The sequence below is a fragment of the Perca fluviatilis genome, chromosome 3 (assembly GCF_010015445.1).
Source record: "Perca fluviatilis chromosome 3, GENO_Pfluv_1.0, whole genome shotgun sequence".
NCBI classification, from domain to species: domain Eukaryota; kingdom Metazoa; phylum Chordata; class Actinopteri; order Perciformes; family Percidae; genus Perca; species Perca fluviatilis.
In genome coordinates, this window is record NC_053114.1 from 6,982,922 (window position 1) to 7,005,807 (window position 22,886).

At 42.8% G+C, this 22,886-nt stretch overlaps 1 protein-coding gene across 1 annotated transcript; it reads left to right on the forward strand.

Annotated features, from left to right (window-relative positions):
- The first annotated feature begins 11,034 nt into the window (after positions 1-11,034).
- Positions 11,035-22,757, forward strand: LOC120556365 (gamma-taxilin-like). The gene is made up of 8 exons (XM_039795921.1): positions 11,035-11,146; positions 12,391-12,561; positions 13,495-13,689; positions 14,557-14,676; positions 14,827-14,901; positions 15,376-15,468; positions 15,567-15,662; positions 17,984-22,757. Exons 1-8 carry the CDS (start codon positions 11,075-11,077, stop codon positions 18,485-18,487), a joined length of 1,326 nt encoding a protein of 441 aa, XP_039651855.1. The 5' UTR covers positions 11,035-11,074; the 3' UTR covers positions 18,488-22,757.
- Positions 22,758-22,886: the final 129 nt, after the last annotated feature.

The window sequence follows — 22,886 nt, forward strand, 5'->3', positions numbered from 1 at the left end:
GAATATGCAGGTCATTAACTGCATATGGACCAAAAGAATTATGATGATTCATGTATTACTAATATTTGAAGCACTCATTTCATCTGTCATTGACAGGATATTTAATGTGTAACATGGATATGGATCTAGATTCTCATTTACTAATTAACCAGTTTGTTTTATTAGTTATGTTGTCCAGGCAAGATAGGAATTCAGAATAAACCTAGATTAAAAAAAAAATGTCACCTTGCCTTTCAGGGCATTTAGTTTTTCCAGTGGAGATTTATATTCCAGTCTAAAAGTCTTGTGATGCAGGGTTCTACTTATTAAACTCTCCTAGCCTTCTTTAATTTCCCTGTGTGGGATCAATGCAACTATTCTGATCTGATCATCCAATGGATCTATTTAGTTTTCTAAAATGATTTCTTTATTCTCAGCACAGTCTACATAGGGGTCATTCCAGAATTGGGGGACAATTTAGGCATCCATAATTTTGAAAATTGGCCCTTTTATTACTTTTATTTTTTTATTATGTATTTAATAAAAAAACAGGTAATATACCATTAAATAATTTGATTTGTCCAGCTCAAGTATCAAAGGCAAAAAAAAATATTTTGAAAAATTAGCGAAATGTGAGGAAAGTGAGCTATAAAATTGTATCTGAATTTTTACATCTGGCACCCCATAGTAATACATTAATAACATGAAATTGATGCTAAATTATAATCAACATTATATCAATTATTTAGCTGAACTATTGATAATAGATTGTCCCTTATGAGTGGATTGAAGGAGATTCAACCCTGTTACAGGGTTGCAAATTAATGCTAATGTTAACTTTTCTCATGAATAGAAGCTAGCTGTTTAGCTAGCTCTTACTGTCATCTTTAGGGCAAACTTACTTATGTAAAAAAAAGAAGAAAACCTTTAAATTAATTTGTCTTATTCTGATAATAAGTGTAACAGGGTTGCATTGGTAGAGTGACACATTCAATCAAGGCTAAACATTGTACAATAATATGAAAAATCGAAAAAAGAGAACATCCCTTTGTTCTACCCATTCTGGCGGCAAACTGCTTAGTGATGCAATTTCCTGCGAATCAAGTCACTCACTGTTTTCTTCTTCTTCTGCCAGGCTAAATATGTTTGGGTAACAGGGTTGCACGTATGTTGTGGGACATAACTTTATTGCAAAATTTCTATTTGAAATATTTCTATCATTTAAAAAAAAAAATTAACAATAAAAAGAGGCATATATAAACAAAATTAAAGGAATATTTCACCATTGGAAAGATGAATATATATTTAAATCGGGTCACTTATGTAGTAGAAATGTGACATTTATTTTAGAAATTGGTGGCTTCTAGGCCAAGAAAAGCCAGAAAATGTGTTTTTGGCTCATGTAGATGAAAGACACCAAATCCCAGAATGCACTTGCTTTGCTGCTTTAGCGTCCACTCCCAAGCCACGCCTACCCTTTACAGACAGACAGTGAGGCGATCAACTCAACAAGTGTGTTTTATTGTCATTTCAACCATATACACGAAAAAAACGTTTCAAGTGGTGTTACACATTTAAAATATATACTTTTTTGCCACAGCTGATACATTATCCGGACTTCTTTCAGCAGATTGATTGATAGCTCCAGAGTGAACAGAACTGTGTCCATGGCAACGCTCTGCTATGCATGGCAACGGTGTGTTATCCTCAGCAGCGCTCGGTTGTCAAGAAAATAACCGCATTCTACATTAGAATTCAACCAATCCATAAAAGAAGGCTAACACATAGCTACTAGCATTAGCTCTTGGTGGGCTGTGGTATAAACATCGAGTATAAAAACAGCCGTAAATTTGCGTGGGATGTAGCTAGAATTGTCGGCATTTTACAGTCACAAACTCCACCAGCAGTTAGCAGTTAGTTGGATACAAATCACCCCATTTCTGCAACAGGCAGTCCGTGGTAACGCAGCCCACCTCCACTATAGTCTTACCCGGTGACAGAGCAGCAGGCTGGATTGTCCACAGCAATATTTCCAACAACAAAAACACAGCACAGCAGTCTCTGAACTCACGTTGGGAGTTTCGTTGAAGTTGGATGTAGTCCAGTTTGTTTAATGAGCGGACACTTGCAAGCAGGATTGGTGGAACAGGTGGCCGGCTAGCGTTAGCTTTCCACCGGCACACTCGTTCAACGCTCCCCGCTGATGAGGTTTCTTTACCTCCCAGGGCCATCGAGCACCACCGCTGGTCTCCATGCAGGCGAAGCTCGCGTAGTGTGTTGAGTATTGCGTCTGTAATAAAGTGTCCTGCATATTCTCCGATCTGTACCAATGTATCCCGGTGGTACACGTGTGCGGTAGTTTGAATGCACATAATTGTTGTTCTAAAATTTCATTCGGGATGAACAGTTTCTGCCATAGATGTCTATGGTTTCTGCTCCTGCTGAGAAGCTAAGGGCCGTTACAGAGTCAACGCGAACAAGCAACGCGAACAAGAAACGCGAGCGACGCGCTCCCTTTCATAGTCTAAACAGCGGACGCAAGTAGACCCCACCGACAACGCATAGTATTGTGCGCATCGGCACGTCGCGTATCAAAAACTGGGACGACACATTTGGCTACGCATCGACGCATAATGGCGGCCGAAGCATAGCGATGCGTAGCCTTGCGGACGCGTATGCGTACCGATGCGTTGACTCTGTAACGGCCCTAAGCGAGGATTCAAGATGGCTGACACACTTTTTTCCTTGGCAATCTCCGGAAAAAGCCGACAGTCCAACCCCATATGGGCTATGCGGAAGTGGCTCCTAATACTGGCTGTAGAATTAGCCTCAGATAGCCTCAGATGACGCAAAAATCGCCATTTTGCGTCATCTGAGGCTTTTTTCCAGACCCACAATACAGATGCTGCGTTCATGCCACCTCGGAATAACAGGCACCGCCCCCCGGTTACGTTGTTTTTCCGACTGGCAGCGTTCAGATGGTCGGGATGCGTGTTCTTCTTCTTCTGTTATATTGGCGTTTGGCATAACAACTTTTTGCATGACTGCCACCAACGGTTGGCCGTAGCCGAGAGCATCAGGTGTGTGAAAACATGGAGGCCACAAAAAGATTTGCTGCTGTTTTCTTATACGAGCATCCAAACAGCACATGGACAGGCGTTTGTTTGTGTTATCTGGAGGACAACGAACGGGAAAAGACACGGATAATGTGTTGTTTTTTTATACATAGGCCTATTTATGAATAATTTGAAACATATTATGTCTGTGTATGTTTCTTGGCAGAGGCATTTGTCCACAATAAACAGTTTGTTATCATTAAAATATGTTCAGTGAACCAAAGTCGCCTCCATCAAACGTCAGTTGTCAACAACGCGTCACCAACTGGGGAACTCGGTTATCAAAATCCAGCCCGAGTTTCCCACCTCTGATTCCCACAGGACGTTACGTGAATGGTGACGTTTTCACTCGGAAAAACGTTTTTCCGATGTCCATGAACGCACGGAGAGATCTCCCCTCTCAGGGGGACATGAGGGAGGGAAGCACGGTCATTCAAAAATACTACCAGGTTTCTACTGATACAAAGCTTAATGCTAAATCGGTGAAGTGTCCCTTTAATAAAAAAAAAGGATATTTAAAATGTATTTTAATGGTTGTATTTAACATTCAATTTTGGTCATCTAGAAGGTGGGACAAGAGAAAAATGGCACTTAAGTGGGTGCTAGAGACTTAATTTTTATTTTCAATAATATAAAAAAAAAGAAAATCTGGAATGATAGCCTACTGTATTTAAATGTTCATTTCTAATTGCTCATAGGGTTCATACTTAAAAAAAAAAAACAGCTTTGGAAGTCACCTCACAATGACTTCCAACACTACATTTAGCTACTCTCTTTTAGAAGGCAAAGTTGATGACGTCAGCTTAATTGGATAAAACGGCTTAGAGGCTGTAGGTAAGTGGTTTTTGTTGTAGTGTTTTTTTATACTGTCTATGGTTATTTTCCTCCCTCTCGTGCCGGAAAAAGAGGAGCTCAGAGATTTTTGCTTTTGGTTTTGACTTTAGCTCCATCAAGTTAGTCAGATTAGTACCGGAATTTTGAGGTTGCTACCTTCAAATTAAAAGCCTACAAAATGTCAAATTACTAGCACGCGTTAAAGACGGTTACACTATGATGGGTATGGGTACCGTTGCAGTTTGTGTGAATCTCTTTGATTATTTGCTGTAAAATCATTATTATACTTTCAGATTAATTAAATGGATATTTAAATCACATACCACGGAAGTAAATATTAAGATCAAGGCCTATCAATGATTGTTATTAGCCTATATTATTATTATTATTATTATTATTATTATTATTATTATTATTATTATTATTATTGATAACTACTACTATGCATACACCAAAACGGTTGATAAAAAAGGGTGAAAAAAATCACAGTGATTTAAAAACCTAAACAGGAAAGCAAACGAAAGTTTACATGCGTTTATAAATTATGGAATAAAATTGTTTTTGAATCTGACTCTTGGAGACGCTCGATAATATTTTGAAAAGACATAACCGGACGTTTAACTTGTTATTGGACAGTCCCAGCTAGCTTGATAACCGTGTCCTGCTTCCATCCAGTGTAAAAACACAGGTAAGTTGAACGCTCTAGCTATTTTAGCAACGTATTTGATTTACTGGTATTGTACCGTGCTGATTTTACCTCACTTGAATGCAGTAGGTGACCTGTCACTATCAGCTGGAGCGTGTGTCTTCTGATTCACTATCACACATTTGGTATTTGCCGAAGGAAAGTTCACTTCTAGTGTTAGCCACCAACTAGCTGTTAGCACAAGATTAGCATTAGCCCTGCTAACAATAGCAAACGTGTTAGCTTATATTATAAATTGATTTACATTTCCCCGCCCTACTGGTGTGAATTTACCAGTGCAGAATTTCACCTAGCTACATTACAAACGTTAACGGCAGTTTAGTTACCATGATAGTTAGTGAAATGCGTGTTGTGCGTATGGCTAAGTAACGTTAGCTAACATGACCAGGAACCGTACGCGCCGTTCTGTTCTAAGCGATGGAACGTCACATCAGACTCCCTTTGAAATCTCGACCGTTCAAGATATATACCTCGTTTATCTGATACATCCCCGAATACCGTTTTTTCCCCTATGTGGACACATGTGTATTTCAATTCGGCTTAAGTACTATCTTCAATCGGTGCGCATCCTTTTATTTCTTTTGAACTTTTGGAAGTGCTAGCAAGGTTAACGTTACATGTTTTGCGTGCTTGCCAGTGTCCGTTCATATGCAGGAAACTGTAGCAAAGTTAGCTCTGACATTACACGACTATAGCTGGGGATCGTGTCTCTCCAGCTCCAAACGGTCTATAATGCATACAACCACATAACATTGTTTGGTCACCAATCTAAACAGCAACGCACTGCCATAACTGATGTTTTCGCGCTTGACAGGCTGATGCGAGTTAACGTTACTTATCTAAAAGTTAACGTTGTTGCTGTTCGTTAGCTTACGCCATACGCACCAATTAACGCTAGCCGACGAAGCAAGCAAGCTGGATTGTAATTGACGTCTGTAAATTGCCTGTCGTAATGATATGTAGCTAAGGCATGACCGGTCTAGCATTCTTCCACCTGTTGGGATCGTTCGATGTGAATGTTGGTGCGAGGCTGCTAACCTAACGTTAAGTAGTTGACGCAGAAAGGTGGGAAAGTAGTTTTTGTAGGCCTTATTAGATAACCGGTAAGGTAACGTAAGTAGAAGTCAATGTGCTTGGTTGGGAGACTTAAGTGTACGACTATTTCAAATTCAGGATAACCCATATTGGCTTTCCTTTTGAACCCAGGACGAGGCGTGCTGTGTGCAGTGCTGACATTTGTCCGTTTCAGGGCAGGCTGCTCGTGCCGCTGCTGCACACGTGGTTGACTTGTGCCGTCTGGAGTTGAATAGGTCCTTTTTTTTTTGCTTTGCTAAGATGGTTTTTGTCGTGGCAAGTTTATTTCTCTCAATCAGCCAGGGTTTTTGTTACATAGCAATGGCCGCAGTTACTGTAAAAGCTAAGCAGGTGTTTACATTGTTCTGTTGACATCGACTGCATCTGCCCTGGGTGCTGTGTTGCCATCACGTCCTTGCTTCCATATATAGAATGAATTTGTCCAGCCCTTAAGAAAAACTGCGTAGCTTGTTTTGAGAAGGCAAGGCAGCTTTATTTGTGTAGCACATTTCAGCAACAGGGCAATTCAAAGTGCTGTACATAAAAACGGTTAAAACACAAGAATACAAGTTACAGTGCAGTATAAGAAATTAAACATTAAAGAGCAGTTAAAAACAGTTAAATGAACAAGTATTTAAAGAACGGCAACATCAAAAAGAAAGGTCTTCAAGCCTTGATTTAAAGCACACGTGTCAAACTCAAATCTGGCCCCTCAAAGATTATGATCCGCCCAGCATATCAATTTAGGTTCACAATACATTTTGGCCCACATAGGTTTTGTCACTTTTTCTGACATTGTCTTTTTTTTTTTGACGATTTATAACTTTTTCCGACGCTTTTGCCACTTTTTCCGACATTTTTGGGTGCTTTTTTACTATGATGGCTGAGGAACTTTTTCCTGACTTATTTAGGACTTAATGTCGAGCAAACTGTAAGTGAGAAGACTAGATGACACATGCAATAATACAGTCAAAGATATTTGACTTTTTTGATTGAAATAAAATCATATCAATAAACTAAGCATGTCCGGCCCTTGATGTGATTCTTATTTTCCAGTGTGGCCCTTAGTGAAGTTGAGTTTGACACCCCTGACTTAACCCTTGTGTGGTCCTTCGGGTCCCAGTGACCCGAAGGACAACACAAGGATGATGTACTTCCCTTTACTTTGTTGAGAATTGCTCTCTAAATCCTGTTTCTTGTAAAGTAAGTAAGTAAAGTTTATTTCTAGAACACATTTAAACACAATTTAAGCTGACCAAAATGCTGTACAAACAAGAACTAAGGTGCTGTATTAACCCTTGTTTAGAGAGCAATTCTCAACAAAGTAAAGGGAAGTACATAATCCTTGTGTTGTCCTTCGGGTCACTGGGACCCGAAGGACAACACAAGGGTTAAAGGAAGTGAGAGTTGCGGCCGACCTGCAGTTTTCTGGGAGGTTGTTCCAGATATGTGGAGCATTAAAAACTGAACGCTGCTTCCCCCTGTTTTAGTTCTGACTCTGGGGACAGCAAGCAGACCTGTCCCAGACCACCTGAGAGGTCTCGGTGGTTCATAGTGTAGCAGCAGATCAGAAATGTATTTTGGACCTAAACCGTTGAGTGATTTATAACCAGCAAAAGTATTTTGATATCAATTCTTTGAGGCGCTGGAAGCCAGCGTAAAGACTGGAGTGATGTGATCCACTTTTTTTGGTCTTGGTGAGGACTCGAGCAGCAGTGTTCTCAATCAATCAATAAATTTTTTAGGAAGACCTGTAAAGATAGGAAAGCTTGTTTATGCCAAGCAAAAAAAATATGAAATGAAGTGTTTCTCTCTCTAAAACACTGTCATTCAGACAGATCCTGATTCAGCTGCAATTAGGATTCGGTTTTCATTTTTAATAGTAAAAGTGTAACTCCAATAAATCAATGATTTCCTCAAGCTCCATTATAAATAACTTTGAACCTTCCACAGTTTTAAAACCCTGTCTCATATCTGATAGTGCAGCGTTCTGGTGTCTGATAAGCCTTATGAGTGTATTATTCAACTGGAATTTCTGGTTTGTAATGTTATCGCATCACTAATGGTGCGTTCTTTTTGTCTTGTAATCGTGACTAGTAGCTCGAGTGTGACGTCACATCAGTGTTGAAAAACGAATAACCGCGGGTAGGCTACTGCTCTGCTTTCTGCTCAAGACTCGGCCATTGTTGTCATATAGCAACCGAGCGTCTCTAGCCAATTTCAGCTGCACAAGCTACAAAATAACTAATCAGGCGGTATTTAACTCATAATAAGACTGTAGAGACATGCCTATAGGTAGCAGTATACAGTGCTATGTGTATGACTTCTTCATTTGGTTACAACAAAGACAAAAGTGCGTGTGATGCACGACGTAGCCATCTTTGAAAGTGAACTCGGGGTCTTCTGAGTTCAGACGACTTGAGGAGTCGTATATACGACCTCGGGGGCGTTCTTTTTGCAACTTCCGGTTCGTAACTCCGGAAAACGACTCGTAGATCGACTTCGGTGGACAAAAAGAACGCACCATAATAGCTGAAGCAGCACACCCACATCATCGAAACCCCATTGCTTTTTTTTTTTTGTGGAATTATCACAAGACTATATTTAGTCCAAATGAGACTCCCACTACTCATCACTTGATACAAAGTATTTGGTTCTGTACTCATCTCATTTAAATGTGTAACAGTTCTGGTTTGCTCTGCAGTTCTAGCTTGCGATCGGGACTAATGGAGACAGCGGGAGTTTGCGAGATCGATGTGGCGACCAGAAGAATAGTGGGAGGCAGTGACTCTCCCCCCGACCTGGACAGCCCCTGCCAGGTAAGTTTACACTGTCAACCCGTGTGGGCTTTTTGTGGATGCTCTCTTATTTGTCATGGCATTAAAGGTGCAATATGTAATATATTTACTGTATTAAATCCAAAAATGACCACAAGATGTCATCAGATATTAAGGGAACACGCTACGCTGAAATACTGTCTTTTCTGACAACAAAGCTAATGCCAGTATTTTCTGCTTTTTGAAATTTTCCGTTCCGTGACGGAATGTCTGTGTGTTTTTATCATCTGCCTAATTTAGACAGCCGGGCCGGGTTGCCAGATATACCTGTAAAAACACAAACCCAGCGCGCTACAGCTGTAGTACAGCCATGGAAGAAACAAACAAACAGGATCAGCGGAGATAGATTCTACCTCACCCAGAAACAACCGTGGCATGTTTCTAACAGTTGCGTGACCGGAGACGTTAAAGGTCCCATGGCATGAAAATTTCACTTTATGAGGTTTTTTAACATTAATATGCGTTCCCCCAGCCTGCCTATGGTCCCCCAGTGGCTAGAAATGGCGATAGGTGTAAACCGAGCCCTGGGTATCCTGCTCTGCCTTTGAGAAAATGAAAGCTCAGATGGACCGATCTGGAATCTGCTCCTTATGAGGTCATAAGGAGCAAGGTTACCTCCCCTTTCTCTGATTTGCCCGCCCAGAGAATTTGGCCAACCCATGAGAGAGAGACGACATGGCTTTCAAACGAGCAAAGTGGCGGTTGGTCAAGGCCACACTTTTTTTCCATTGCTTCCTCCTCAATAGCTACAGACACAGACACATGTCATTTCAACATTCGTGTACTCACGTTGAATTATATAGACTACTCCAGTTGGTTACTCGCGAAAACAATTGAGACACGGAGAGCCGATTCACCCACGCTTCTGGGACGCGCCGGGACGCGGCTGGTGGAGTATCAAGCTTTGACCTGAAAATGGCCACGATTGTTCGCAGGGGCCGCGGCGTCTCCGGAATGCTGCACAGATGTGCCCGGTGGAAAACGGGGCTAAGACCTTAACCCCCAGCTTCTCTAGTGGAGCTGCTCGATGAAAGCTGCCGGATTGAAAGAGCTCTTTAATGATACGTTATAGCTGCTTTGTGGTCATTTGGATGGATGGGTGTGTGTGTGTGTGTGTGTGTGTGTGTGTGTGTGTGTGTGTGTGTGTGTGTGTGTGTGTGTGTGTGTGTGTGTTGTTTTTTTTTTTTTTTTTTTTGTTTTTGTGTGTGTGTGTGTGTTTTGTGTTTTGGTTTTTTTTTTTTTTTTTTTTTTTGTGTGTGTGTGTGTGTGTGTGTGTGTGTGTGTGTGTGTGTGTGTGTGTGTGTGTGTGTGTGTGGTGGGGGGGGAAGAAAGGAGGAAAGGAAGGAGACAGAGCTGGACCCCGGAGGAGACCTCAAGACTGGGGAGGACAACGGAATGAACAACATTTAACATGGACTGAGACATGCTCCCATTACATAAATGAAGAAATGAAAAAAAAATCGCAGCTCAAAATCGGTCTTACTAAGTCAGAGCCGTAACGCTCACTGCAGTAAATGTATCACTTAATGGCCATCACGTGAACTGATAGATGCAACCCGCCATGCTAAGCTATTCCGTCAATAAATGTCACATTTTTCACATTGGCCCTAATCCTCTTCCTTAAGGATTTGACTAGGTTTCCCAGATAGAAAGTTCTGCACATCAACACACTTTTGCATACTGTATTTTCCGGACTATAAGTCGCACTTTTTTTCCTACTTTGGCTGGTCCTTCGACTTACAGTCAGGTGCGACTTATATATCAAAATTATATATATATAATTGAACATGTTTTTAAATGTTAATTCACACTGAAAACATTACCGTCTACAACCGCGAGAGGGCGCTCTAGTTTTGTGACAATTAGAATGCTGCTCCTAAAGACAACTGAGAAAGAAAAGAGAGAACAAACTGCAGGTAGTAAAATATGCAGCCGAAAACGGTAATCGAGCAGCAGAAAGAAAGTTTGAAGTGAGGGACTGGCGAAAAGGTTACTCTTATTGCAATGAAGAAAACAAAGAAAGCTAATGGGCTAATCGTGGGCTGAAAGCAAGACGGCCAGAGCTGGAGGAACGAGTCGGGAGGGGCTCGTCAACGGTGCAGTTACGTCTCCACGCCTTTTAATCCATCCATGCTCCACGCCCTGGTAGCTAGTTGTTCTGTGTGCTATTGTGTAGTTGACACATTCATGACGCATTTTTTGACTGATGCGACTTATACTCCGGAGCGACTTATAGTCCAGAAAATACGGTACATAAATATCATTATCAAAAAATCTTTGTTTTGACCACAGGAATATTTGATATCACAGGAATAATTGCTATTCAGTTTGAACTGTTCCAAAACCTGCTTTTAGGGATGAAACCTAGTATCCCCTTAATCCCAAAAATTATAAAAAAATATACAGTACATGTCTGATATCATCAAGATTACCATACGAAATTCTTTGGGGAATATAAAATATGAAAGCATCCCTGTACATTATTTTTTTTTAAATTTTTTGTTCCAGGGAAGGAGGTTGTTCTTTTGATGCAGGCCCTGAACTCCCTAGCCACTCCTGAGGAGAAACTAGCCGCTTTGTGCAAGAAATACGCAGACCTGGTAAGCTGAGTGTCGGCATGTCAAGAGTCAGACTTTGGATTCCGAAGCCACTAATACCTTTTTCACACCAAAGACCCGGGTCGGACCAGGGTTATCTGACCCGTGTTCAACTAATTATTCATTTTTTTTAACTCAAACCAAGCCGGTCAACACGGGTTGATCCCTGGTCGTGACGCTTCAGATACGACCTGGGTCCCCACCCGAGAGCGATGCGTACCATTTACTCTCGTGCTGGAAATGGGCGCAGCAGTTTCCACTCTTAGGGCCCTATTTTAACGATCTAGGCGCACGGCGTAGTTTGATGGTGGGAAAAAAAAGGGTCGGTGCGCCGGGCGCATGGTTCAAAAGCGTTGTGCTTAGTGTCTTCATTAATTCATAGGTGTGTTTTGGGCGTGACATGCAATTAACCAATCAGAGTGTCATCTCCCGTTCCCTTTAAAAGTCAGGCGCGTTTGTACCTTGTGTGTGTGTGTGTGTGTGTGTGTGTGTGTGTGTGTGTGTGTGTGTGTGTGTGTGTGTGTGTGTGTGTGTGTGTTACTAATTTGCTGTTAAAATAACAATGAAATGCTGCACTATTGACTTTAGACCATGTTTTTGTTGGTCAATGGTGTGATCACTTCCCACTTCCCCTAAACACACCTCCCTGTAAGACCAGCACGCCCATGGGCGCTATTTTGCGTCGGGCTTTGCGCTGCGCCGGTTGCAAGATAGGGCCCTTAATCCTTGAACAGCTAACGTTGTCGGGCAAACAGAGAGAGAGAGCGAGCGCAGGAGCTGTGAATGAGAGAAATGAAACGTCATCTGATTGTTTCGCAGTGGTAACGTTTTTAAAGCACAATTAAATAACCATTAAACCCTAAGCGGGTGATTTTTGTGGAGACCGATGCTCTTATTTGAATTCTCCTCTGCATCTAAATAATTGCAGGTGCAGCAAAACGAAGCAGGCTACTCTAGCATCGTAGTATTTATGATATATTTTAAAACGTACAAAGCAAACTTTGTCCAGCGGTCAATTTCATGAGGATTCTACGCATCTCATATCGAGCATGTCAGGATTTTATCGATTCCCGTTTCAACTGCAAATTACATTTTTGCAATTAATAGACTGTAATTTTTCCAAATAAATAACTTCATTGGAATTGGGGTTTGTATAGTGTGCTTTGATGTATCCAAGAAAATGTATCTATTGTCTATTATTATCTAATGCAGTCTTTTGTTGTTGACTGTGTGCGTTGTGCGTCCAGTTGGAGGAGAGCCGCTGCATGCAGAAGCGTCTGAAAGCCCTGCAGAAGAAACAGTCTCAGATCGTGAAGGAGAAGATCCACCTGCAGGGGGAGCACAGCAAGGCCATCCTGGCCCGCAGCAAGCTGGAGAGCCTCTGCAGGGAGCTGCAGAGACACAACAAGACACTGAAGGTAACACCTCCGCCTACTGCAACTGGATTCATCCATGTCTTTCATCTTCTGTCTGGTCTGGTTAGCGGCACCACCTTGCTCATCGATCATTTCTAAGTTCAGGAAGGTAAACGTGTCTTTCAGATAGTAGTTCACTGCTAACCCCTATCTCCACAGCACTGTGGGGTAAGGTCTGGCTACACCACGGATGCATTCTGGGATAGGAGGAAGAACACAGGGTTGTTTGCATTTCTTTAAACCAATCACAATAGTCTTGGGCGACGCTAAGCTCCGGATTTAGCGATGCTGGCTTTGCAAAATAGTCTCAAAGGAACTTGTTTTGGTGGAACATTTGCACCCCGCAAAAGAGAACCACATACAATATTACATTAACTGTTCACACAATACAGTAACGTGAGCTATTTAAATTAGCTGGATACAACCGTAAACGTACATGCACATAAACCTCATTTGCTCTTACCCTCTTGCAATCCCACCAATCGGTCCCAAAACGTCCCAGTTAGAGATAGAGGAAATGCCGTAAACATATTCCTTGTAAATCTTTACAATCATTCCCCGAAAGAACCACGCAGGCCTGCCTTGTTGCACGATCCAAATTTCCTTCAAAAGTTGCCATTTTCAGCGTGTAGCTCGCTAACTCAAAGTTTGTTGATGTTTCCTGAAGCGGAAGGGATTTTGAGAACCGCAACACACAGAGCAGTAGGCGAGGGAGAAAGCAAGGACTAAATGACCCTGACACAGATTGATGTCAGGGTCATTTGGTCCTCCTTGGATACATCCCCCCCCCGACATTTGTGCAGTCCAAGGCGCAGGGCTTCTCTGCGTATATATGATAGGTCACGTGTTGCCCGTGTGAATGACGCAGATCTCCCTCTCTTGCCTCGCTCCCAACTCCTCGTCGACCTCCTTTCCTTCCCTCTCGTGTCCCCTCAGGAGGAGAACTCCCAGCGGTCCCGGGAGTACGAGGAGCAGCGGAAGGAGGCCATGCTGCACTTCCAGATGACCCTGAGCGACATCGAGGTGCAGATGGAGCAGCATAGCTCCCACAACACCAAGCTGAGGCAGGAGAACATGGAGCTGGCCGAGAAGCTCAAGAAGCTCATCGAGCAGTACGAGCTCCGAGAGGAGGTACGGCTTTAAAGTTGCAGTGTCTTCACGTCTGAGCCCCTTACGACATCATAAAGGGAAGATTCCAGATCGGTCCATCTGAGCTTTCATTTTCTCAAAGGCAGAGCAGGATACCCAGGGCTCGGTTTACACCTATCACCATTTCTAGCCACTGGAGGACCATAGGCAGGCTGGGCGAACTCATATTAATGTTAAAAATATCTCAAAGTGAAATTTTCATGCCATGGGACCTTTAAAACTCTGCCTTCTCTGCTTCTCTGAGTTACTTTTTATATGGAACTTAAATCATGGCTGAAAGGAAAAGGTGCTTTAACGTGCGGGCCATTTTAGCAAACCAGAGGACAAAAATTGCAATCCCGGCTAAAAACTAGAGTAGAAAGGCTAAACTGACCTATCTATCTACGTTAGTTTTCAATTTTTTTAGATAATTTTTTGGTGGCTGGATATCGGCCTTAAATATCCTTTATCGGCCGGGCTCTAGTTTCTAGTGCGATAGCATTTTTGGGATAGTTCAGATGCTTGACCAAATCCAGGAAGCTCTGGCAGGCTATCGTTGTTATAAGAGAAGCGTAGCTCCTTTTAGGAACGTGTGTGTGTGTGTGTGTGTGTGTGTGTGTGTGTGTGTGTGTGTGTGTGTGTGTGTGTGTGTGTGTGTGTGTGTGTGTGTGTGTGTGTGTGTGTGTGTGTGTGTGTGTGTGTGTGTGTGTGTGTGTGTGTGTGTGTGTGTGTGTGTGTGTGTGATGGTGGATGTGTTCAGAGCAGAGAATAAATCAGCAGTTTATTTGTTAAGTGGTAGCAAATGTACAGTGTGGGTTTCAGTTTGTCTCTGAATGAATGCTGTGTGTGTGTGACGTGTCCCTGTTGCAGCACATAGACAAGGTGTTCAAGCACAAGGAGCTGCAGCAGCAGCTAATGGACGCCAAGCTGCAGAGAATCACCGAGATGATGAAAGAAGTCGAGGACAAGCAGCAGAGGGAGCGAGACTTTGTGAGTACATATCCTCCTGTGTGTTCTAGTTTCCGCTGCACCATCGCATGGCTCTAACAAATCCAGCCAGTAGCTGAGCAGAAATACAGCCAATCGGTGGTAATAAACATTGGTTCGGTATAATCAACTGGCTGTACTTTGACTCTTCAGCTGTTGAAGGACGCCACAGAGTCCAGACGCAAGTGTGAGTTGATGAAGGAGCAAGAAACGCAGCTCAAACAACAGGTAAACACACACACACACACAAGAGCTGTCAATCTTCCTCTATAATACCATTTGTTATTTTTTTTTTTTTTTTTTACTATTTGAAAAATATTTGAATATTCAATGCTCAAATGCAGTAATATGTACTACACTACTCAGGCTTATTCATTGCCAATGCCACTATAAGCATGTGGTAACATGATTTGACAATTTCATTACTGAGCTCTTCCAGACATTTAATATATATAAATCATTCCCTGAAAGAACCAAGCAGGCCTGCCTTGTTGCACAAAAGTTGCCATTTTCAGCGTGTAGCTCGCTAACTCAAAGTTTGTTGATGTTTCCTGAAGCGAAAGGGATTTTGAGAATGGCAACACACAGAGCAGTAGCTGTGTCTGTGTGTATATATGTATGTATGTATATGTATATAAAAAATCTCGATCCAGATGTATGTGTCGTTAGACCCCTAGTGACCTCTCTCTCTCTCTCTCTCAGCTCTCCCTGTACATGGACAAGTTTGAGGAGTTTCAGAGCACGCTGGCCAAAAGCAACGAAGTCTTCACCACGTTCAGACAGGAGATGGAGAAGGTGATTGCCGTGGGGCGTCCTGTTGCCTAGCGTTTGTGTCTCCAGTGTTTTGTTTTTTTTGTTCACGCTGCTAAGTGTCTGGATTTCCCCCTCCCCAGATGACCAAGAAGATCAAGAAGCTGGAGAAGGAGACGACACAGTGGAGGACCAAATGGGAGAGCAACAACCAGGCGCTGCTGCAGATGGCCGAGGAGGTGACTCTTAGCATCCACCCGCTCCTCCTTGCTTTTGGTTGCTTTGGTAGCAGTGAGACAAATGGAAACAAATCACAAAAGGTTTTATTGCCACAATAGCTGTTTTCCGACCGGAGGGATCTTTGCAGTTCCTAGAACATAAAATTCCTAGAACCCCTTTTTTTTCTTGTGTTCCGACTGGACCAATTTTGGGATTATTAAGTTCCTCTGGCCACAGTTCCTGTTACTCTTTCAGCTCCTACTTCAGGGCAGGGTCTTTTCGCCGTTCCCTTTTCAGCATAGGGACCTATTTATTTATTTATTTATTTATTTTTATATTTATTTGTATTAAGTTTTCTGCAGACATATAAAGGGTGTTACAAAAGATGTAAGATGCAACAAGGTGTCTGAAAGAAAAGAAATCAATAGAACAGTTCCACACAGCAATATAGACCCACACCCATCAACCACCTCCCCCCAGGCCACCTGTAGCACTCACAAGTAAAAAAAAAAAATAAAATTATAATAATAACACAGTAAACGGAAGAAGAAAAGTCTCCCCCCTCCCCACAGAAGTCTAATCAGGAGGTAGCATAGGGACCTATTTTAACAGTTTTCGCCATCTTATTCATCACTAAATTCACTTCTGACAACATGTTAGGCGAGAAATGAGCCGTTTAGATTTCGAATATAGGCATTCTTGCGAAAATTTAATGCCGAATTGACAATTTGCTTCAAAGTTTTCGGAGTTGGGAAGCGCCAGGAAGTGTGGCGACAGCCAGCAGGCGCCTGCCCCGACCGCTACCTCGTCGCTCGGACAGTCCTGCTCAGAGACCCCGCTGTAAGCTGGAGGTCTCTCAGACCGCTCTCGTAAATAATAGAGGCTTCTATTTTGCCGTTGACGGATCGTTTGTTTAAATATCGCAACACATTTAAGATTAACAGGAACCTGTGGTTAACTGTCTTGTCGGAGTTAAACTCCACAAGCGTGGACACACGCACGTCCACGGCGCAGCAGGCAGAGGCGGGGGCGAGAGAGATACCCGTTTCTCTTCGGGAGACTTGTTTAAATAATCACAAATAAGCTATATACATTAGATTTAGTATGTAGTTCATACTTTTTTTGGTGTATTTTTCCGATTTTAACGCTATATAGACCGTTGCCGTGCTCGCATCACTCCCTTAGCCCTCCTACCAGTCCCTGTGGCCATTTGGCCAGTGCGAATGCAAATGGAAAAAACTATTTTTGGGGGAGAGTAGCTAGTAGATCTGCTTAGAAGTGGACTTTTCCTAGAACTACGTTCCTGTAACTACTTCGTCGGAAAGCGGCTAATAAGTACACTTACGTAGGGTTGGGGATCGTTTGGATTTTTATGATGCCGAACCGATACTTTTAAAACTATTCCGAATCCTAAACCGATTCTTGAAAAACTGAAAAATGACATCAAAGAACGGCTTTCACTTCCGTTTCGGTGAGCCCAGAGGGAAAATATGGCGTTTATAAAAGTAGCCTACATTTACGGTAGCTAGCTAACGGTAGTCTAAAGAGAGAGTGTGATATTTTTACGTCTTTTTCGGAGCGACTGTGGGAAAATATTTCAGTCGACACATTGAGTGGAACCGAAATGAGCAATCGAAATTTGCGTTCTAATCCTGTCCGACTCCTACCGGTTGCCTAGGAACCAGTAGGAATAGTGGATCAGAGTGGAGCATAGTGGAACCGGGTTTCGGTACCCAACCCTACACTTGTGTGGAATTGGCTTTGGTGAAAGGTACACACAAACAAACCAACATGAAGTAAACTAGGGCTGAACGATTAATCGTTGAATGCAATTAGCTAATCGTGAAGACAGCGATTAATCGACTGTGCAGTATTTAGTTGAGTTTGGTTTAACATTTAAAATTCCTCCTTTTTATTATATTTACATTTTTTTTTTATAAGAAATATGCTGGAATAATGTTACATATCACAGATTGTTTAAGGATATGTCCTAGTTTCAGTGGATTTTTCATTTATTTGTTTTTACTTTATTATTTATTTATTTTTTTTATGTTTTTTTGGGGGGGGGCATTTTCGGCCTTTATTTTTGACAGGACAGCTGAAGACATGAAAGGGGGGAGAGAGGGGGGAATGATATGCAGCAAAGGGGCCACAGGTCTGAGTCGAATCCGTATCATGTGGATGCTCAGTGTTGTCATTACTTAGAATTCCTCATGGGGGAGACAGAAACTACGCACTATAGCTTTTTTTTTTCTTCTTCTCTTTTCCGAAAACTGCTATTTCCAAAGTGAAAAGTGAACCCTCCCCCCGAGGCTCACGAAAGGTTGTGTTTGCGTTGTAGAAAACTCTGCGCGACGGCCACTTCAAGGCCCTGCAGGGGAAGCTGGAGCTGCTGGAGAGGCTGTGCCGCGCCCTGCAGAAGGAGAGGAACGACCTCAACAACCAGCTGAGCCTCCTGCAGGAGCCGGGAGACAAAGGGAGCGCAGCGCTTCCCGAGGCCCAGCCGCCAGAGCCCTCTGCTGGGGAGGACGAGGAGGAGGAGGAGGAGGAGGAGGAGGAGGCGGCGGCAGAGGAGGAGGCGGAGGAGGAGGAGGGCGGTCTGGCACAGGCCGGCGAGCTGGAGGCGGAGGGCATCCACCGAGCGCCCCGACCCCCGAACTGGAGCCCACGGCGGCCGCTACTGACACAACCACTACCGCTGCTACGACGACGAGCAGCCAGCCCGCAGAAACGGCAGCCTCGCAGCAGGACTGAAGAAGCCCCCCCACACGGTGAGAAGGCTGTGATGGGAGGGGGCTCCACAAACCTCCAGCCCACAGAAATAAAGCATTTTCAACGGGGATAGATTTCTTTTCTTTTGCCTCTTCGGGTTTCTACACGGAAACTCAACCCCATATCTCTCTTCTTTTTTTTTATGTGTGTGCCGTTAGTAAAAGAGGAATAACATGACTCTATTGTAAGGATTCTATTCTAAAATGTTGCCAGTGTTCACATTGGTAATAACTGGCTTCGTGGCAAGCACTTGGTCCTCCCGTTTTCTACCGCAACTGTATTTTCGTAGGCAATTTCCATGCAGTCCCATTGACGCTGTTCAGTCAAATTGGCCAGGGTGGCAACTTGCGATTTTTATTTTTCATCGATTAATCAGCCGATCACTTTCTGGATGAACGGGGTTAGTAGTTTGGATTCTAAAAGGTGAGAAATGTGGATGAGCGTTCCCCCAAAAAGTCCAAGATGACGTCCTCAAGTGTCTCGTTCTGTCCACAGCTCAAAGATATTCCGTTCACTGTCACAGAGGAGAGAAGAGAACTAGAACATATTCACATTAAACAAGCTGCAGTCAGAGAATTAGCCCCTTTTTTCCCATTTAAAAAGTGACTCCAACTGATTAATCGATTTATCAAAATAACCCGCCGATTGATTTAAATAGTTGACAACTTATCGATTCATCTTTGCAGATCTATAATTGGCCTTCCGTTTCTCCCTTCACATGGCCTCTCCCTGTAGCATCCCACGTCTCGCTGGCTATTCAAGTTGGATTCAATTCCAACATGGGCATATCGCATGCATAATTTGTCATAGGTCGCTTTTGATTAATGTAGCCCTTAATGTCCCCATGTGATCTGAAAGAGCAAATGGGACATAGTGTAGAACAAGTTTCAAAGTCTGTTCTTGGCCACAGGGTATTAAGCAAGTTTTTCTGATCATGTCATATCAGGTTTTTAAATTTTAAAATTTTCAGGATAAGAGCAGGAAGTGTCAGCAAAATTAATCTGCACATGGGTGCGTGTAATATAATAATGTGGTGGTGGTTATTTTTTTCCGGCTCGGCGACGTGGTGACTACAGCTGGCGAGCTACTGTAGCTGCCGAGGTTAACCTGCCATCAGTAACTCTGGCAGCACACTTGCTAATTGCCAGTTAGCGAGCTAGCTAGTAGGGCTGTCACCTTATCTGAAAGGCGCCATGTCATTTCTCCGACCTCAATAACCCGAAAAATTCCCTTTTGTTCCTACTACAGCCCACTAGTCTTGACGTCCACCAGCCGAGACCCCGCCCTTCAATAGCATTTATTGGCCAGGCGTCCATGCTTACGCAAGGTAACGTAACCCCATTTGTACAAACCACTCGAGGTCAAATGCCTAACCCCAACCAATTGAGATGCTTCGTAGGGCGGGTCTTGGCGCGGCCATAGTGGGATTTGTAATTACGCCACCAGTGGGACGTCAATACTAGTGGGCTGTAAGACCAAAGGGAATTTTTCGGGTTATTGAGAGGTTGGAAGAATAGAGCGTCTGAGAAATGGGCAGTACCCCATCTGAAAAGCAATATTTGATCTCTACTAATCTGTTTTGAATTCAAAATTCAGAAGCGCATTAACCATTCATCCTCCAGCAAGGGGTGTCATGGCCTGTCCGTAAACTAGGCTGCTGTTTTTGTCCGTTTTTATTCACGCAAAATAGAGAAAACTAGCAAGCGCTGCTGAAAGGATAGCCATGACACCAAACCATCTGAGAAGTAACGTGTGGAGGCATTTGGGATTTTTGGACTGAAAACTTCAGTCATAGCTTCATCATAGCTTGTCACTCAAGCGATGTAGTGGAGGCACCGCTGAATGAAAACTTTGATATATTCACTTGAACTTTGGCTTTTGGGAATAGTGGCAGCGCTGCTAGCTAAAGTTAAAGTTGACTCAGGAGACATTTTCAGACCATCAAACTCCTGTGGAGCACGTAGTCATCTGGTAGAGCTGGGTTATTTCAAATGGTTTGCGACACAGCTAATATGATAGCTTCCTCTATCTGGTTCTCTGTCATTTGCATTGCAAAGAACTAAAAAAAATATATATATTTTTCTGACTGGGCCAGATGTCACAACCAGCTTAATAAATAGCCACTTCTTTACAGGCTGTTAGCAACAGAGTTAATTTCCCCTAGGGTTGGGCATCGTTTTGATTTTAACAATTCTGATTCAGATTCTTCGTTTTTGATTCCGGTTCCTATAGAGTCCAGTTCTTTGAGGGGTGGAGTTGAAACGGGTCACATGCTTATTTCACAGATAAGAGGAAAATGTTGTTATACATAACATAGTCCTATTCCAAAAATGACGTTAGATGACATGTTCTTGCAATTGTCGTCTGTTACACTGGCAGGGCGTTTGCTGCCACTGGTGGTCAATCCACGTCATTTTTTAACTGAACTCTGGGATATGTATTATTAAAGCTCACTTCTGTTACCACAGGTGTCACCAAATCGACCAGGATCTTAAGGAGTTAAAAGGGTTAGAACTGAAACATAGGTTGACCTTCTATTTTAACTTTTTTCTGTCCCTGCTTAAAAATGTAATGAGGAGGAGGAGGAAGGGGGATATGGGAAATGAATGATACTGGTCGAGAACATTGGTTGTTGCTGGCTTTTTGCCCACTTGAGAACTTAAATGATGTAGAGATGAAAGCTCAGCGAATGTCCTTGTGCAACAATGTGTTGCTTGATTTTGATCTGCATCTCAGCACTTTTGTTTTTTCTTTTGTTTTAAATGACCCATGTCATTTGGTTTCCATACGGCCAGCTCAACAGGGCGTACAGAAAAGAGCCATGTCAGGAGTTCTGAAATGCCACTTTATACTGGAAGAAGATGGTTTGTTTTTTTTCTGATGCGTGTGAATAAAAAGATTTTTGCAGATTTCTATCAGCGATGCATATCAATAGGAGGCATTACAGGAGCTGCAGTTATTGTAAGGAAACACTGGGATTGTTCTACTAGCAGCGTTAACGAATAGAATCCTCTCAAATCAAAGTCAATTTACACTCTCATCCTCTGCAGATGTTATTCTAAGGCCGGTTACACACTGCCTGCGTGGCGTGGAGTTTGTCGCGTGGCAGCTGCGTGGATTTTTCCACGCCTTTACACACCAGAAACGTGTCTGACAACAACGTAGGCAGTATTGACTGCAAAATGGGCTACAGAATTATTTTTTTTAATTACATTCATATCTGCATTCATATCAAAATCTATAGACTTTCAAACATGTCATTTATTAATAGGTATTTGTGTCTAAACGACAAACATCTTTTCTATTTTGCCTGGAAACGCTTCAAAACACCTAAATGTGTGTCGGTTCTATTTCTAGCAGGCACGCGTTTACGGCGCGGCTCGACGCGTGTCACGCAGGCAGTGTAAGCTCTAACCCGTTAACACGGGAGCCGAAATATAAACTGACACGCTCGCGCGAAGCAGCCAGTGCGTAACCGGCCTAAGTCACCAAGTTTTCCTTTCTGTTAAATCTTTAACTTTGCTCCGACAACTACGTAGGCACGGTCTCCTAATGCAGCTACTGTCCTGCAACAGCCGGTCCAATAACTTGAATCTAGTAGGCTACTTAACTCTAACCTGCGATTGCTTCGTCTGCATCCTTACTCGGAATATTTTATTTCTGGATCTAACTACAAGACTGATCCAAGATCAGCACCTTTAGGCAACTTTTATTTTTTTTCCCCCCTCTGCAGTGGAAACAGAATTGCTTGTTAACTCATCAAAGTGTTTGGTGAAGGACCAGATGCCCACAGCACTGTTAAATGTGTTGTTCCGGCCATCAGTTTGTCACGTGGCTGTCCCTTTTCCAACTCTGTATTTTGTAAAAATCAGTGAGAATCATAGGTGGCATTACTGACCAATAATGTTATAGGGGTGTTACTGACAAATAATCTTCCTTAACAAATATGTACACAGAGCCATGTGTAACTGGGTGGAATGTCCTTAAAGACGTTGCCTTTCAGTCTTTTCTACATTTCTCCTCGTGCTTATCTTCATATTTGATGCGATGAGGTCAGGTGGTGTGCGTATTTTTCTTTCGGGTAGAGGACGGGTCTAGTTTGAGGGGGAAGACCTTTCGGCATCCATTTCCTCTTTCTTTGGCGTTGCCCCAGATTGACTCTCAGGTAATGTCAGAATCTACCTCTGTAGGTGAGACTAACTGTGAAAGAAGAGGCATGAGTCACCATAGCTTTGGAGAGCTCTATTTTTACTATAAATGAGCCCACACACCCCCCCTTTGATTGTACAATGTTCTTATAGTCCTGTCTTGCTTTTCAATAAACATTTTTGTAGAATTTGCAATACGTGTATTTATTTTTTGGGTCTTTTTGTGTCATTTCCTGAGTAAAGGTTTGAGTGCAGCATTTTCTCAAAAAGTGCACCGAGATGTTTCAGCCGGTTGCCTGTGAAAGCATTGACGTTTGTTTTTAG